An 18,635-nucleotide genomic window follows, 5' to 3' on the forward strand; every position below is an offset into this window, starting at 1 on the left:
CACACCATCTCTCTCCCTCTTTCCTATAAAATCACTTCTCCTGTTAAGTCCCTAGATATGTGAGACACCAGAGAACATAGAACCAGCACAGAGCAGTGCATTCCACTCAGAGAGAACAGGAACCAGGCACGAGACTCATATGCTAGACACATTCTGCGTGCTGCTGTTAAGGTACCTGCACTGTGTGTATTTGGGCTATTTCAAATTTTCTGTTTCATATAATTATATCATTCTTGCATACATTTGCTTGTCCGAGCAATTTATTATGATTGTCTAATGTCAATTTAGTGTTTAATTGTCTAATTGGGGTTTTGCATTCTGATGAACATTTTGATGATGTGGGTACATCCAGTTTGGTTTGATTTTGCTTTTATTTGAAAAACTGAAGAGTCTAACGATTTCCGTTTTGGCTACTAAAGTTAAAATTAGGTTTGTATTTACCTGTAGGCATAGTAATACTGAACTGCAATAATTCACAATTCACAAATCATTGGAAATACTCCAGAGGTACAATATTTTTTGTGTGATTATGGGGGGAGGGGTGGTTCTGTATCTGTTGAAATGATCATGTATTTTCAAATTGCTCAGAAATATGTTTATTGTTCCGAAAAGTGATTTGCATACCTGGACTATGTTGCAGTGAAGTGCATGCATAAATATTCAAAGTTCAGTTACAGTAGAAATTTTCTTTTCAGAGACTTGGAAAGGTAATTGTATTAGAAAAATAGGTTAGTGTTGACATTGCATTGTTTGATTACACTGCATGGCATTTAAGACAGGGTCACACCCTTATACTGACGCAGGGAAATGTTGATGCTTTTGATTAATGAAAGCTCTTAAGATGAATGTTTAATCAGCCCCTTCTCTCCACTTCTCTTGGTCCTGTGCTGATCAGATGGAAAGGCTACAGCTGAAAGGGTGGAATGTGTTCCCATGCCTTATCTTCCTCTATTTGGCAGGCAAGTGTTTTCCTGTTTGCGTGCCAATCCAGCGTGTTGTCTTCATTACTTTCATGTGCATTCTACATATACATGCACGTGCTGTATGTCAGTATGCACTTTGCACATCTACAATATTTTGCATTTATCAGCATTTGACAGACGCTCTTATGTGTGTGAATCAGTATGACCGTTTGTGTGTGTGCGCTCCTTTACCTCTAGGCTGTGTGTTAGTAGAGGGGACCAGTCGGTGTAGTCTGTTTGGCCGGCAGTACATACATACATTTGATGGCGTCATTTATGAGTTCCCTGGAGACTGTAGCTATATGCTGGCTGGAGACTGCCGTCGCAGAACCTTCTCAATATTGGGTAACTCTGACCCTCTTCCAATACTGGGTTTTCCTACAAAGCTCTGTTATGATCAGGAGATATGCAGAGGCAAATAAAACACCTTCCAGAACTGGCAGATACTTTTTATTTAAAAGTCACATGTTGAATGTATGTGTTTACTTGTGCAAAGGTGATTTCTCTCATGGCCAAAGGAAAGGAGTGACTCTCTTCATTGGAGAGGCTTTTGAGTTGCATCTATCTGTGGATGGAAGCCTGTCTCAAGGAGCAGAGAGGTAAAGAATGCTGGGTGAATACTGATATCTGCAGCACCTTCTGATGGCATATGTTTGTGCTTACAAATATGACATATTTGTTTGTGCATGTGCTTATAGATGTTCTGCATGATTTCACATGTGAATTCTGTGTGCATGTGTATGTGTGTGTGACAGGTTGCATTTGCCGTATGCCTCGAGCTCAGTGTTTGTGGGCTTCGAGTTGGGTAGCGTGCGGTTGTGGAGTGATGAGTTTGGTTTTTCCATTCGCATTGACCCTACACAAAACATTCAGCTCACCCTCACCAAACACCATAGTAACCATACTTGTGGTCTCTGCGGCAACTACAACTCTCTGCCTGATGATGACTATACTGCACAAGAAGGTGAGTGATTGTTCAGGGAAATGGGTGGGACAAGCTTCCCTAACTAACTAAACAAAGGGAAATTTCTATGTACTTTATCAGATCTTGAAATGTGTATGTGTATATGTGTGTATGTGTGTGTGTGTGTGTGTGTGTGTGTATGTGTGTGTGTGTGTGTGTGTGTGTGTGAGCCTGCTTTTTTCTAAATCTCTGTCTCTGAAAATTTTGGGAGTTGAAAGATCCTTTTAGCAACTTTAAAAAAAAAGATCACAAATTGTAATACAAAGAAGTTATTTTTGTGGATGTGGGTGCTTGTGTGTGTGCGCATGTGTTTGAGTAAATGTGTGACCTGTTGCAGGAATGAGCATGTATATGAGCATGTATATATGTATATATTGTGCGTGTGTCTAGGTTTTGTGACAGAGGACCCTTTTGACTTCGCCAACTCATGGGCCCTTAATGGGGCTTCAGAGCCATGTAAACACATAACCCCACCTTCTCAGACCTGTAACAGCACAGGTCCCTCAGTGAAAGTTAGTCAAAGTCCTTCATATGTTAATCATTTTACGTGACAATAAAACAGCCGATAAGCCATAAACAATAGACCTTTTGTCTCTTTTTATGGAACATTTACACAAATATCCATGAATTATACTTTTTTTTATGGCATGGCATCTTTTGTGTATTCTGTATGTGTGTATACATGTGTATTTGTATGTGTGTATGTGCATGTAGGATCGAATGTCTCAGTGTGAGGCTCTGCGAACGTCTGCAGTATTCCTTCGCTGTGCACACCTGGTGAATGTGGATGCATTTGTGGCAATGTGTGAGGCTGATGTGTGTCACTGTGGAAACAGTGAAGACTGTTTATGTCAGGCCCTGCTGGAATATGCACGTACCTGTGCTACCCATGGAGTTGTACTACATGACTGGCACACCCAGAGTCTGTGCAGTAAGTAGGACACACATACAAACACAGATACAAACAAATGCCATGTAGAAGATTGTAAAGAGATTGGGGGCTCTTGTGGATAAGCAATTTTAACGTGTGTGTGTGTGTTTGTAGCTCCAAAGTGTCCATTAGGAATGCAGTATAGCGCCTGTTCTCAGGCATGTTCCACATCCTGTCAGACACTGAACATCCAGGAAGTGTGCAGGGGCGATTGTGTGGACGGCTGTAGCTGTGCAGGTGAGTGGTTCTGCATTCTGCATTCCCCTCACACCAACACCCTTCTGGTCTTCTGGGCTTCACTTTGAATAAGCTCATTTCTTTTTCTAGTGAAAGGCTTATATGGTGTTATGACTGTGCCTGTTTGTGTGTGTGTGTGTGTGTGTGTGTGTGTGTGTGTGTGTGTCAGTGGGTAAGGTACTGGATGGAGATCGCTGTGTTGATGTCTCCCAGTGCTCATGTCAGCATACAGGGAAACGCTTCCCTCCTGGGTCTACTATCTCACAAGACTGCAACACATGGTAGGACTGCAGAAACACACACACACACACACACACACACACACACACACACATTCAAGTATATACACTACTACATCATGTACTATTGTTAATTCCAGTGTGTGTCGCCATGGATCTTGGGAGTGCACAAATGAGCAATGCCCAGGTGAGGATTCACTCAAATCCTGCTCATACCCTGGCGATATAGTGATAGCAATGATACAATCCAGTGAAATACAGAGCAAATCAATAGTAAATAAAGAAGACAAACTTCAGTAAGAGTTGCCCTTGGAGTGTAACGCAGACCAGCAGAGGTTCATACACACATGCATGCACACACACACAACAAACATGCTGATTGTCTTGCTGTTTCTATCTGCAGGCGAGTGTTTGGTAGCAGGACAATCCCACTTTAAAAGCTTTGATAATAAGTTCTTCACCTTCAGTGGCTTCTGTCAGTATCTGCTGGCAAAGGATTGTCAAACCAACCTGTTCTCTGCTATTATTGAGACTGTACAGGTACAGTTAAATCTTCCAAGTGTATACATTTACATTTGTACCTGCAATGATGTTCCACGTATTAGTATGTGCTTGACTTTGTGTGTGTTTTTGTGTATATTAATACCAGTGTGCAGATGACCAGGATGCTGTGTGCACACGTTCAGTCACACTTAAGTTCCATGATATGGCCAGTCAGACAATTAGGCTAAAGCATGGGGGTGTGGTCTCCGTGGATGGCATGGATGTTCAAATGCCTTTGGTCAAAGGTCTGTGAAATCACATTCCAAGGGCACAACAAAATTATGCTTATTCAAGTGTAATACTAATATGTGTATGTGTGTGTGTATGTGTATGTGTGTGTGTGTATGTGTGTGTGTGTGTGTGTGTGTGTGTAGGAATACTGAGAATCCAGAACACTGTGTTGTCCTCTGTGAGGCTGATCTATGGAAATGATCTTCAGGTGGACTGGAACGGCCATGGACGAGTGCTGCTCAGGGTGAGTGAGTGTGTGGGTATGTGAAGCTACGTGTGGCTCAGTGCTCATCGTCTTAAAAAAATCGTTTTAATCTTTCTAAATATAACCTAATATAAGTAATTTGTAATTTAATGATGTCATATTTCAACAACTATTCAGTGAAAACGTATCTTCAGTGAGGACTTTCTTTCTCCAAACAAATTTTTGTATGTGTGTATTTTTATAGCTTAGCCCAGTGTATGCAGGAAAAACCTGTGGTCTGTGCGGTAACTATAATGGTAACCAAGGCGATGATTTCCTGACGGCGAGTGGTCTGGTTGAGACACGAGTGGAGGGTTTTGGAAATGCGTGGAAGATGAATGCAGAGTGTGAAAATATTCAAAAACAGCCCACTGATCCCTGTAGCTTAAACCCAAAGAGAGGTACACACACACACACACACACACACACACACACACACACACACACACACACACACACACACACACACATGCTTGCACATACACACACACACACGTCCACCCACCAACCCACCCACATGCAAATATATGTATCCAAGTCCAATCCACAATACTCAAAACACGAATCATATTGTATGTAAGGGGGGGTTCAGACTCGCTAGCAGTGCAGCTCTAATATGAGGACAAGGTGGAGGAGACAGAACCACATGGGACTTTGCATGTACAAGGATAGAAAATGCATGATGTCATGTCTGGCAGATGTGTTCACATCCCTCATTTAAACACTAGGTGGCAGCAGATCTATACACACTTTAGTCTGTGTTTGTGTATGTGTGTGTGTGTGTGTGTGTGTGCATAAACAGTGCGCTTTGCAGAGGAGGCGTGTGAGGTGCTGTTGTCTGTGAAGTTTGAGCCATGTCATCGTGAGGTAAACCCCAGCCCGTTTGTGAAGAACTGTCGTTATGATGTGTGCTCCTGCTCTGATGGCCACAAGTGCCTGTGTGACGCTGTGAGCACCTACGCAACTGCCTGTTCTTCTCGGGGAGTGCTCATCAACTGGAGGGGACAGGGATACTGTGGTAACACACTTACTCTAACACACACATACACATATGTTGAATTTTCTAACATGAAATCTCCTGTCACCTTTATTCTTCTCTTTTTGTATAACCTCTTTTGTAAAACTCGTATTACTTTTAGAAAATTTCATTCAAGAATGCCTTAAGGAAAATCTGTGCTTTCAACCACACGCTTCTATATACATTTGTGTGTGTGGATGTGTGTCTGTGTGTGTGAGCAGAACTGAGTTGTCCAGGTGGCCAGGTGTATGAGGTGTGTGGGAGTGTGTGTAACCAGACGTGTCGGTCTCTGTCGCTGCCGGACAGCGAGTGTCGCAGTGTGTGTGAGGAGGGCTGTTTCTGTCCTCGAGGACTATATTTGAGTGACACAGGAGAGTGTGTGTCACCAGAGCAGTGCTCCTGTCACTATGATGGTGAAATCTACCAGCCCAATGACATGTTTGCTGATCACCATTCTATCTGGTCAGTCCTACACACGCACAAACATGCACATAAACCTTAGACTACAAATCACTTTCAATAGTGAATCAATACTGGCAATTACTCGGCTTAATCTAGGCCCAGGAAACCAGCCCTCAGTATCAAAGACCAATGCATTTCTGACATTTTGTGTATTTCTACTCATTTGTGGTGTATGTTTGTATGGATGTGTGTATATGTACATGTATCCATGTGTGTATCTGTGTGTTGTAGTTACTGTGAGAGTGGCTCCATGCACTGCAGCTCCAGTGATCAGCCAACATATATGTTATCTGATCTCTTCTTTGATGAGCCTCTCCCTTCCAGAGGTATACCCACACACAATTGCTCTGGAAATTAGGACATGCTTTCATCTTAAAATACAAAATGTGCGCAGTTGCCCTAAAAATGGGAACTGTTGTTGTAAATCCTTTTGGAACTTTTTCAAGAAGATGACTGAACCATATCAGTCACAGTGCTGTGCATTGCTCTTTTTCAAAAGTATCAGTCAGATGTGGAAATGGTGACCTTTCTTTCCTGAATGTGTGTGTGTGTGTGTGTGTGTGTGTGTGTGTGTGTGTGTGTGTGTGTATACAGAGCGGCGCTCTCTCTCCTGCACCACACCACTGCAGTTGTTGAAGTGTAAGAGTGTGAGGGATCTGGGTATAGAATGTGCTAGAACGTGCCAGAACTTAGACCTTGAGTGTGTGAGCCAGGGCTGTATCTCGGGTTGTGTGTGCCCTCCTGGGACGGTATGTGCATACATGTGTCAGTGCTTTTTTTTTTTTCCCCCCAATATATCATTTCTTAACATCATATTAACAAACTGATACCACATAGTTGGATGGGATTTAAATGGGTTTTTATCGAGTTTACTGATTGTCTACAGGTTCGTTATAGAAGAGAATGCCTTCCTCCAGACCAGTGCCCCTGTTTCCATAACAACCACCCCTATGCTCCTGGACAGAGCATTAATGTAGAGTGCAACACCTGGTAATCACCCTTGCAAAGTGCTCTACAGGTTTAAATGTGATTAGTATGCTGTTGTGATAAAGTGATATAAGAATTTCCTCTTAGTGTGGTGTTGCTGTGCTCCCCCAGTGTGTGTGCCGGTCGGCAGTGGAACTGTACTCAGCAAGCCTGTGACGGTGTGTGCCAGACAATAGGAGAGTCCCACTACCTCAGCTTTGATCGACTCAAGTTTTCATTCCCAGGACCCTGTCAGTATGTCCTTGCTCAGGTTAGTCATATAATACACCCCTCACCCCTTCTCCCCCCATTCTTTCTGTCTCTCATTCTTTCCTTTACTCCCGCTATCCTTATCAATGTCCTTTTCTCTCTCTCTCTTGCTCTGTTTTATTACACTATTCTTTCTCTCTCTCAATGTCTGTCTCTCTGTGTATTTGTGTAGGATTACTGTAATGGTTTGGATGGCACATTTCGAGTGCTGGTGGAGAGCTCCTGTGGGGTTGCTGGCCAGCGCTGCACTAAGGCTATCACTGTGCTCTACATGGGAGGACAGATCATCATGGAGCATGGAGAGGTCTGGAATACACACACACACACACACACATATGCACACACACACACACACACACACACACACACACACACACAGGTGCACACACACACACACACACACAGGTGCACACACACACATGCGCACACACGCACACATGCTCACGCACACGCACGCATACGCACATGCACACACACCCACACACACACACACACACACACGCACACATGAACTCACACACACATGAACACATACACGTGCACACACACACGCACACGCACATGCACATATGCACACACACTCTTTCTATTTTTCAGCTCTTTCTAAACACTTTCATCATAACACTGTGTGTTTATAGGTGAAGATGAATAGGCCGGTGATGAAGGAGACAGATGTTGAGATTGTACGCTCAGGTCTTTATTACATCGTTCTCCTAGGAAAACACATTTCTCTCACCTGGGACACTGGCACTCGTATTATACTGAAGATAAACAGCAAATACAGGGTACAACACACACACACAGTTCAAATCATCTCATTCTCTGTATTGCCCTTTGATGTTGTGCACTAAACAAGATCGAAGAGAATTTGATTATGCTGAAATGTATGTTTGGTTTAGGGAAGATTGTGTGGTCTGTGTGGAAACTTTGATGGTAATCAAAACAACGACCTACTGAGCAGTAACAATCAGATGGAGGTGGACCCTGTAGACTTTGGAAACTCCTGGAAGGTCCAGCTGAGCTGTGCTGATGCTGTCCAGGTGACTGAGTGCACACTGCATGTTGCCCCAGACAGCTAAAGCCCTCTGTAAATGCTCTTCACGCAAATACTTTTAATTTTTATTTGTGTGTGTGTGTGTGTGTGTGTGTGTGTGTGTGTGTGTAGCTGCCGTCTCCATGCAGTACCGATGTGGTAAAACTGGTGGCAGTGGAACAGTCATGCCACGTGCTCACCAGCGCACCTTTCAAGGAATGCAACAGTATGGTGAGTACCATTCACAGCAGTGAATGTCTGTCACCCAGCACTTAATCTCAGAGTTATCCCTCTGTCACGACCCCTGTGGATCTCAGGTGGACCCAGAACCATACTGGGAGATCTGCACTCACGACACCTGCTTGTGTCCATCGGTGGGCGACTGCACATGTTTGTGTGACGCTGTCGCAGCCTATGCTCACGAATGTGCCCAGAGGGGAGTGGTTGTAGAGTGGAGGTCCAACGACCTGTGCCGTGAGTGCACCACCACACTGCACCAGGCTCTGCACTTTTGTTCTCTACTTTACTTTCCTGCACACAGAAAAAGGCATGATACAAGGATACAGCGTTTGTGTATGCTCATGACATGAATAACACAGCAGGTTTATATGTGTGTGAACTTGTGTGTGTGTGTTGCAGCTATAAGCTGTGAGAAGCTGAATAAGGATGCAGGACAGGAGTGTGAGTGGCGTTTTAATGCCTGTGCTAGTAATTGTCCTATAACATGCCAGCACCCAGAGCCCTTGAACTGCCCACATACTTGCCTAGAGGGCTGCCATGCCTTCTGCCCACCAGGTAACGCAAAGATAAACACACACACAAAATAACATGTAGCGTACCAATAGATGTGTACACACCTGAATAATATAATCACTGCATTTTATCTGCATTATCACTTTCTACATCAGGCCAGGTCTTAGATGAAGTTTTGAGACGCTGTGTGGAACCATCTCAGTGCCAGGTGTGCATGCACAATGGAGAACGAATTTCCCATGGAAAGCAGATCATTTTGAATCATGATGACCCCCATCTTTGTCAGATATGGTATGTCCCATAATTTATGAACAAGATCGTGGGTCTTTTGGTAAACCTGTAGCTAAGTGTGCATGCGTTGTGTATTTTCACTTGTATTTCAGCTACTGTGAGGAAAACAGTTTGAATTGTGGTCCATGCCCGTCCCCTGGTCCCACGTCCACACCAACCCCAACCATTGTACATACCACGCCTATGCCCGTCCCCTTCTCCACGGCAGTTCCTGAGGATGCCTGTGATAGAGCAATGGATCTGGCCTTCCTGGTGGACGGCTCCTCCTCTCTCAAAGAGGAAGACTTTGGCTTGGTCAAGAGCTTCATCTTGGGTGTGGTGGAGCGCTTCCGGATGGGTTCGGCGCACACTCGGGCCACGGTGCTTCTTTTCCACTCAGGAGTGAAAAGCTACGACATGCAGGTGCAGAAGTGGATTTTCCGAAAAATGGTGCATGACATGCACTACAGTGGCGGCGACGTAGCCTTCATGGACGAGGCCTTCAAGTACCTGTCTGTGTATATCTATGACAAGAACAAGCGTGCACATGCAGGCCGTGTTGCCATCATGCTGACAGCCAGCATGAACCCGCGGCCCATGCGCACCACCCAGCGTCTGCTGAGGAAGAAAGACATCACCGTCCTCACCATCGCCCTTGGACCTGATGTCAGCATGGCGCAGGTGAATGACATCACCAAGTCAACGCCCAGTAGTCGAGCATATGTGCTGAGCAGTGTGGCCGAGCTGGAGAACCGTGCTCTGGAAATCACAGATTATCTCTGCACACTGGGCATGGACCCCGAAATACCTAAGAAACCCTCCACCTCAAAACCCTCCATGACAACCACCACCACGACCATTGCAACAACGATACCTATTACAGAGGATGTCAAGCCATTTGCTGCTACCATTCCACCTACAGCTGCTGTCCTGACTGCATTTCCCAGCACCTTCAGCCCTGGAAATACTCTTTCTCCTCCTATAGTGACGATGCATGACATTACCTTCCTGCTAGAGGGGTCAGACAGAGTCGGGGAAGAAGGCTTTAACCAGACACGAGACGCGCTCATCAACGTTGTGGCATCCCTTGGACAGGAGGAGATGAAGCACCTGCGAATCACAGTGATACAATACTCTCTCACTGTCTCTGTCGAGCTTAGTCGAATGGAGTTGCAGCACAAGGAGCTCTTACTGCGCCGAATGCAACAAATCCGCTGGGGAGGCGGGGCCCAGGTGAACACGGGGCATGCCATTCGCTCCCTCTATGAGTCCATTACTACAGAGAGGCCGGATCACTCTCCTGACCAGATGGTGTTCCTCATAACTCAGAGCCCACCTACTGATGTGATTCAGAGGCCATCCAGCTCCACCCACATGCAGGTGTTCCCTGTTGGGATTGGTCCTTATGTGCATGAGATGGATCTGGAGCCACTTAGTTTCCCACATGCTCCTATAATGTTGAAGACTACTGAGCAGCTGCACTCACTGGGCCCACTTCTGGTTAATATCAGTAGGACACAGAAAAGGCCAGTCATACCTACCCTACCTCCTAGAGCAACACTGCCCTCTTCAGGTCAGATGACACAGTCAATCATTTTTTCTGTCCTGTAATCCACATGATATTTTTGATTTTCTGTTTTTCCTGTTCTCCCATCCTGAGCTACCTTAGGTGAATAAGTGTGTGTGTGTGTGTGTGTGTGTGTGTGTGTGTGTGCGTGATTCAGTGCCCTGCTCTAAGGCTATGGATGTGATCTTTTTGCTGAGAACAGCTTTTATTAATCAGTTTGAGGACCTGAAAACATTTGTGAGATCTTTCATAAAGAGTGCTAACATTGGTAAGTGTGATTTTTGATTTATGATTTTTTTTCTCTTAATTTTAGTGCATGCACAAAAATACACCATACTATAGTATACATCATGCTATGCTATGTTTTTCAGTGTTTCTGTGAACACATTTTTTGTGTGTTTCAGGCCATAATGAGACTCAGGTAGCAGTGGTAGTATATGGAGCGAAGCCAGTGGAGGTTGTATCCTTCAGAGATAAACAAAATGTAGAAAACCTTCTTCAAATGATAAACAAATTAGACAGCAAGACAGACAATGAAGCACGATTGGGTACCTACCCCACAAACATGAATTTGCTCTCTCACTATATATATATATATATATATATATATATATATATATATATATATATATACGTTTTTTGTAAATGTAAAAACACTAAGTTGGTGGGTTTTTATTGTTGTAGGTGCTGCATTACGATCAGCTGTTCAAACATCAATTTCCTCCACAAGTGGGGGTAGGATGGGTGTAGCCAAGCTTGTTGTGATGCTGGTGATTGATAGGTCAACTGACTCAGTGCGGGAACCTGCAAATGAAGCTATTACTGCTGGTGGGTCACATCATTATGAGATTTAGATTATGTACTTTGTACTCATGCTGTCACGTATTCTAACATGACAGTAACTTAATTGTTAATATGTGTTTTGTGATCAGGTGTTTCGGTGTTTCCCATTGGGGTGGGTGAGCTGTATGACCAGACTGAACTGAGCATGCTCGCAGGTCCACATGCACAGGACAATGTTATACACCTGAGTAGCACAAATGACCTGCTCTCTATGCTTACCCAGGACCACTCATTCATTGACAAACTCTGCAGAGGTAAACCCCAAACAGATGCTCACTCACATGCGCATACAGACACACATGCATGCACATACACACACACACACACACCATTGCTAGGCATGGAATATTAATAATGGCATTGATGGAGATGATGATGTCTCTCAGTGGGTCCTCCCGGGCTGTGTATTGATGACGAGGGAAAAGAGAGACAGGTGAGCTTTGGAATGATACGAGAATCCCATTACCCATGATTCTCTCTTCATTTCTTCCTTTAAACACTTCTAATCCCTTGACAACTAAACTTTGTGTGCCTTTCTTGCTAACAAAAACCATCAGTACATTGAGCTTCAAGCACCTTTATGCTAGCACTGCCCACATCAAAACACCAAATCCATCAATTCTACTTAAAGAACTTGATTTCATCATGATCAGAAATTTAACACTGCCCCAAGACTTCGGTGCTCTAATCACTCCACAGCTCTGAAAGTGTCACTCCATACACTGTGTATAATATGGATAAATAACAATGATATATGAACTGATGTATTCATGTGGCTGTGTGTTTGTGTGTGTATGCATGTGCGTTTGTATGTGTGTGTGTGCGTGTTAGCCTGGTGAGACGTGGTTCCTGGCAGATGGCTGCCACTCGCTGCTGTGTAACCCATCAGGAGAGGTGACTCTGCAGAGTCACATGGTCAACTGTGAGAGGATGGAGCCTCCAGCCTGCCAAAACAACCTCATAGCCCTCAAGGTTCATCAGACCTGCGGCTGCACCTGGGCCTGCCCTTGTGAGATGACACACACAAGCACACATATACATATGTGTGTGACAACACACACACCCTAACCTAAACCCATTAACCAAAAATGAAGTGTCAAGGTCCTGACAAGGTAGGCTTGAATGTCTCTGGTAGGCTTAGTTTCCTATATTGGTTTCCTTGCCCACCCCCCACATGCAGACACACACACATATAATTATTTAAAAGTACAAATACACGAACATATATGCACACATGCTTTGCAAAGATCTATGTACTCCGATTAATGACCTCTCCTCCTGTAGGTATTTGCATGGGCAGCTCTACCAGTCATGTGGTGACATTTGGTGGCGTGGCTGTGAAGCTGAAAAGTGCCTGCTCGTATCTGCTGCTTCGCTCTGGAGGGGCTGAGCTTGTGTTACACACAACACCCTGTAAGGGCTTGCCCAATCAAGTCTGCATGGAGAGCTTGGAGCTGAGAGAGGGCGAGACTAGTATTGTGTTAAGAGATGATATGAAGGTAAAAGTGATGAAGAGGTGCCAAATTACTATGACAGTCACTACAGCTCTCCTTGATAATCAGCCGCATAATGAACCACAGCGACAATATGTGTGTGTATGTGTTTGGGGGTGTTTGTGTGGTGTAGGTAGCAGTAAATGGTGTGGCTACTGCAGTACCCTTCAGACAGGGAGGAGTGGCTGTCACTCAGATTGGAGCTCTGTTGCACCAGCTGCGGTCAGAGAGGCATGGGTTCACCCTCACCTTCACTCCCCATAGCAATGAGTTTACCATCAGCCTGGACCTCTCCATGATGACAAACACCACCGGCATCTGTGGTACATGCACTCTCTTTAGCTGTTACACTGTTGCACTGTTATTCACCAGGGTCTGAGCTTTAGAGGCAAGAAGGCTCTTTATTTGTCTCTCTCTCTCTCTGTCTCTCACTTTCTCTCCCTCTGTCAGGTTCCTGCTCTGATCAGACAGACCAGTTGCTTCCCGATGGCTCTGTGGCTGATAACCAGGATGTGTTTCTGCGAGCGTGGGCCCTGGGCGAGTGTGTATCCATAGTGCGGGAGCCTGAGTGGTGTGAGGCGGGTGGGGCAGAGGCCTGCGAAATGCTGTCTTCTCCAGTGTTTGCCCTGTGCCATGCTGTTGTGCCCCTGCAGGACTACATGAGCATGTGCCGTCAGGCCGCCTGCCATCCTGCTGCTGTCTGTGACCTCCTTGCTGTCTACAGCAGCATGTGTAGACAGCAGGGTGTGTGCATCAACTGGAGGAAATCCAACCTATGCCGTGAGTCTCATTTACCTGTACGCACACATATATATATATATTAAATTGCCCTATATAAACTCAAAAGACAAATTTGTGTGAATTCTGCAATAATTTTAAGATATAGCAACAACTTTAATGTAAAGTAGTACAGATATAAGAACTTGGGTTTGTGTGTGTGTTCATGTTTGTGAGCCCATGTTGCACGTGTTTTTGTGTTCAGCCATGCCATGCCCTAGCACTATGGAATACGACGCATGTCGAACTGGCTGTGTGGAGCAGTGTGGGCGCGGCAGGCAAGTACTGGGTGATGTGGATGCGACGGATGATGGGCAGTGGAACAGAACCCAGTGCTGGAACACCCCCACTGAGGGCTGCTTCTGCCCCTCTGGCACGCTGCTCCGTGGGGACGAGTGTGTCAGCAGGGAAGCTTGCAGCCAGTGTGTGGACCAACACGGACTCTCTCACCAGGTGCACAGTTGCACACACAAAGATACTTTAACTAACTTGAAAGCCAGCGCATGTGTGAATACATCACCCTTATGTGTTACACTGTGGTTATGCTTCTCCTGTTACTTTTTTTTCTGTTACTATTTCTAAACCACTGGCTGTTGTAATCTCTAAGACATAAAATGTTGCCTTATGATACTTATATCACTAGTTTTCTGTGTATAGTTCTGATGTCTTTGTATGCATCTCCCTCTACGTGTGCGTGCATGCGTGTGCGTGTGTGTGTAATTCACAGTTTATGGAGACGTGGATCTCTGATGACAACCCATGCTTGCTGTGTGTCTGTCTGGATCAGCAGCGTATCAACTGCACAGCCATGCCTTGTATTAATGCTAAACGTGAGAACGATGCACAGTGCCAGTCTCTGCATCTCTCGTCTTCCTCTTTCTCTATGCCTGCATCTCTTCCTGTTCCCCGTTCTTTCATTTCTCCCTTTCCCCCTCTTCCTATTGGCTTTTTGCTGTATGCCCAAGCAGCCTAATTATTTGAAGTAATTCCTCAGTATTGTGCGTATGTCGTCATGGTAACTGTTGCCATGTTGCAGCCCCTCAGTGTGGAAAGTGTGAGATTCTTCTGGAGAAGAAGCAGTCTACGTGCTGCCCTGAGTATGAATGTGGTAAGTGCACACTACACAACATCGCGTCTCTGCAAATGACAGTCCTCCAAGGCCAGTGGAATGTGTTTTGATAATGTTTGGATGTTTGTGTGTTGTTGCAGTGTGTGACACTGTGAACTGTATTATGGCTAGTCCGCCACAATGTGAAAATGGTCTCAGTTCAGTACTCACAAACCCTGGGGTGTGTGCACCAGTTTATCAATGTGGTGAGTCCAAATGAGCATCAACTGTGCACACAGTCTCTCACCAGCAAACACACACACACACAAGCTTTGACATTCTCATTCACAGCCATCTCTCTCTTTCAGTCTGTAAAAAAGAGGAATGCTCGGCAACCAAACCCTCTTGCCCTGTCCACAAAAAACTGTCCATCAAACAGACACAGTGCTGTGATTTATACGAATGCATGTGCGACTGTCAGAACTCCAGTCGAGTTTGTCCCACTGGTTACATCACCAAGGAACTCACCGATGACTGTGGCTGTGTTGACATCACATGCCTCCCTGATAAGGTGGGCTGTGTGTTATGTGAGTTTATGTTGTTCATGTATGCATGTCTTTATCGGGTGATGTCTTTATGTACATACAAACTGTACGTACAATTTGTAGAACATTTTCATGACTGTGGTACATTTAAGGAAAAACAGGAGAACCCTATATTGTTAGGTCCAGCAAAATGCATTTATTTATTTATTTATTTTTACAAAATATTGTATTTATTATGTGTATTTCTGTGTGTATGCAGGTATGTGTGGTTCAGGGAGTGGTGTATCAGATGGGCAGGAGATGGGAGGAGAAGTGTAAGGTATGTACGTGCACAGAGAAGACAGACCAAGCAACGGGCCTACACCTAGTGCAGTGTGTGGATCCTGTCTGCAACCAGATCTGTCCACTGGTATGTTCTGGACTGCTCTTTCACTTCTGCCAAGACATCAGTGCATGCCTAGTAGATTGTGCATTATTTGCCCAGGAATCCTATTGGGTAAACATGCATGTGTGTTTGGGAGCAGGGCACCATCTACTCTCACTCGGAGGGGACATGTTGTGGTCACTGCCGTAGGTCCAGCTGCGTAGAGGAGGACACAGTGCATGGAGGACATCTGCGAGCGGTGAGTGTGCTCGATTTTGTGTGTGTGTGTGTTTGTGTGTGTGTGTGTGACTGGTAGCTGGGTACAGGTCAAAATGTATTTACACTTTAAATATACATGTTTCCCTGCAGGTAGGAGAGCAATGGGTGTCTCCAGAGAATCAGTGTTTGTTGATGGAGTGTGTGCAGGTTAATGAGGAAGTCTTCATCCAGCACACTAATGTGTCATGCCACCTAAAGGACACACCCAGCTGCCCATTGGGAACGGAGTTGCAATGCAATACAATTGAAAGCTGCTGCCCTGCCTGCCACTGTGGTACACTTAAACACCACACACACACACACACAATCAAACAAACACTCACACACATGCATGCACAAAAAACATGCACATATATGCATGCACAAACACACTGATGCACATATACTTTTACATTATGGTGGATGACAGAAAATGTTGTTTTTTTTTTAGCACCTGTGGATGCATGTGTATTGAATCATACACTCATTGGGGTAAGGACTGTGAGCACACTTGTAAACATAAAATACTTTGTAGTGTATGGATAATACCACATTTAGTCTGTATGTGTGTATCTGTGTGTAGGCAGGAGAAAGAGTGATGGTGGATGCATGTACACACTGCAAGTGTACGGAACAGCAGGGGAAATATCACTTGACCTGTAGAAAGTTGGGCTGCAGTCCCTGCTCAGAGGTAACCACTCTTCTAAACAATATTATCATGACAAATATATAGGTGTATATTGGACAGCAATAAGGAAATACTGTGTGTGCTTGTGTATTTCAGGGTTACATTCTAGAGCCAGTGCCAGGGTCTTGCTGTGGCCGTTGTGTAGCATCTGCCTGTTTCACCCAACAATCTGATGGGCAATTAATCAATGTGCCGGTAATTCACACACAATCACACACCCACTCACACCAACACACACACACTAATGTGCTCATACACATACATACATATACAAACATGTATACGCACACACACAGTGACAGATTAGAATAGCAACAAAAGTCAAATCATAAAGCTAGGCCAGAAACAAACTCTGTCTCTCACAGAGAGTATAGTGATAGGATAATAAACAGGAATTCCATAAAATAATAAAATACTGTTGCATCGTTAATAAAATGCATTTATATGCCTGTGCACTTTACTGGACAAGATTCTGACAAATTGCATCTGCATGCATGTGTATATTGGCATATGCATGTATTGTTGTATGTTTGTGTGTGTGTGTGTGTGTGTGTGTGTGTGTGTGTACTTTAGGTTAATAGTACACATGAAGATGGCTGCAGCAAACACACCTGCAGTGTAAATGAGCATGGAGAGCTTGTGCTGGAGACTGCTGTGACCATCTGTCCTCCGCTGGACAGAGAGCACTGCCTGCAACATGGGGTGCATATCCTTCACACACTCACAGACATGCGCGCGCGCGCGCACGCACACACACACACACACACACACATTTATTCATTCACATTTTTTTGCTCTTGATTCTTGCACCCTGATGACACAGGAACACTTCAAGAAGTGTTCGTTGGATTCTATGACAAGATATTAAGGAATGGGTTTTGAAAACTAAATGAACTGTTACTCTCTTTGTGCACAGGGCAAAATAAGTCAGATAGGCCAGAGCTGCTGTGAGATGTGTGAGTATGAGGACAAACTTATTCGCTTAAAAATTCTGAGCTGACATGTGAAGTTTGTGAGATGTGCATATATATCCATGTAGGTACTGAGCCACCGTGCAGAAGGACAGTGGGTTTGCTGCAATACATCATGGTGGATGGCTGCCAATCAGATGAAAAACTACAGATCAGCAACTGTGAGGTAAGATGCACTGGGCTTGTTACCCCATGGTTGGACAACTTTGGTGCAGCATGCAGAAATCTGACCTCAGGTTCACAGTAAGGCACAATTTTCTAATTACTATTTGTGCTTCTCTTTCTCTTCTTGAAATACGTATACACAGGGGCGGTGTACCAGTAAGGCTGTTTATTCTCTGGAAAAGAACCGTGTGGAAAGTGAATGTGTGTGTTGTGTTGCCACAGGGACTCTGCCCCTGACTGTTTCTCTGCAGTGTCCTAATGGCACACACATACCTCACCAAGTCCTTACCGTCACTGGCTGTGACTGCCAAGCCCACGCTTGCTCTACTGAATGAAAATATGTTTAATATCACAAACACGCACACAAAAACAAATAAAACTCACTATGGGCACACATACATACAACAAATACACACTTAATGTCTGTAAAACAGTTTTACTCACACACAGGACACGGTCGTCCTTATGCGTGCTCTTATGCTTATACCGTATCTGTGTATATGTCATGTCACTCCTTCTTAAAAATGTACTTAAAGAAACAATAAATCATATTGTCATAAATCAACATCTAAGCAATACACTATCTGCATTTGCATTTCTGGTTGATTGTAATTATTTTTTATTTTCTTTTAATTTATTCTTTTCTTTGGGAATAGGACTATTGTAGCTTCTATAGCTAATCTGGTAGAGCAAGTGGTTCTTTCAGGGTTCAGAGAACAGAGACAGAGTCGATTGCAGGAAAACAAACATAGTTTAACATCACAGGGGTAATCCAAAGAGGTTGTCACAAAAC

At 44.4% G+C, this 18,635-nt stretch overlaps 1 protein-coding gene across 1 annotated transcript; it reads left to right on the plus strand.

Annotated features, from left to right (window-relative positions):
• Positions 1-53: 53 nt before the first annotated feature.
• Positions 54-18,407, plus strand: vwf (von Willebrand factor). The gene is made up of 52 exons (XM_027015119.3): positions 54-171; positions 896-959; positions 1,161-1,307; positions 1,459-1,561; positions 1,718-1,926; positions 2,317-2,438; positions 2,641-2,857; positions 2,972-3,094; positions 3,264-3,375; positions 3,474-3,520; positions 3,737-3,873; positions 3,983-4,121; positions 4,251-4,351; positions 4,557-4,752; positions 5,154-5,369; positions 5,591-5,831; positions 6,063-6,157; positions 6,426-6,580; positions 6,718-6,821; positions 6,930-7,068; positions 7,240-7,371; positions 7,706-7,852; positions 7,967-8,107; positions 8,233-8,331; positions 8,418-8,574; positions 8,740-8,895; positions 9,009-9,144; positions 9,237-10,696; positions 10,848-10,958; positions 11,095-11,238; positions 11,375-11,518; positions 11,623-11,787; positions 11,920-11,966; positions 12,365-12,542; positions 12,818-13,032; positions 13,160-13,349; positions 13,477-13,806; positions 14,009-14,256; positions 14,531-14,633; positions 14,840-14,911; positions 15,013-15,117; positions 15,220-15,422; positions 15,656-15,805; positions 15,921-16,019; positions 16,130-16,313; positions 16,470-16,510; positions 16,602-16,709; positions 16,803-16,901; positions 17,280-17,408; positions 17,623-17,662; positions 17,746-17,843; positions 17,986-18,407. Exons 2-52 carry the CDS (start codon positions 896-898, stop codon positions 18,175-18,177), a joined length of 8,490 nt encoding a protein of 2,829 aa, XP_026870920.3. The 5' UTR covers positions 54-171; the 3' UTR covers positions 18,178-18,407.
• Positions 18,408-18,635: the final 228 nt, after the last annotated feature.

This window comes from Electrophorus electricus, chromosome 6, assembly GCF_041902795.1.
Source record: "Electrophorus electricus isolate QZ-2024a chromosome 6, ASM4190279v1, whole genome shotgun sequence".
NCBI classification, from domain to species: Eukaryota; Metazoa; Chordata; class Actinopteri; order Gymnotiformes; family Gymnotidae; genus Electrophorus; species Electrophorus electricus.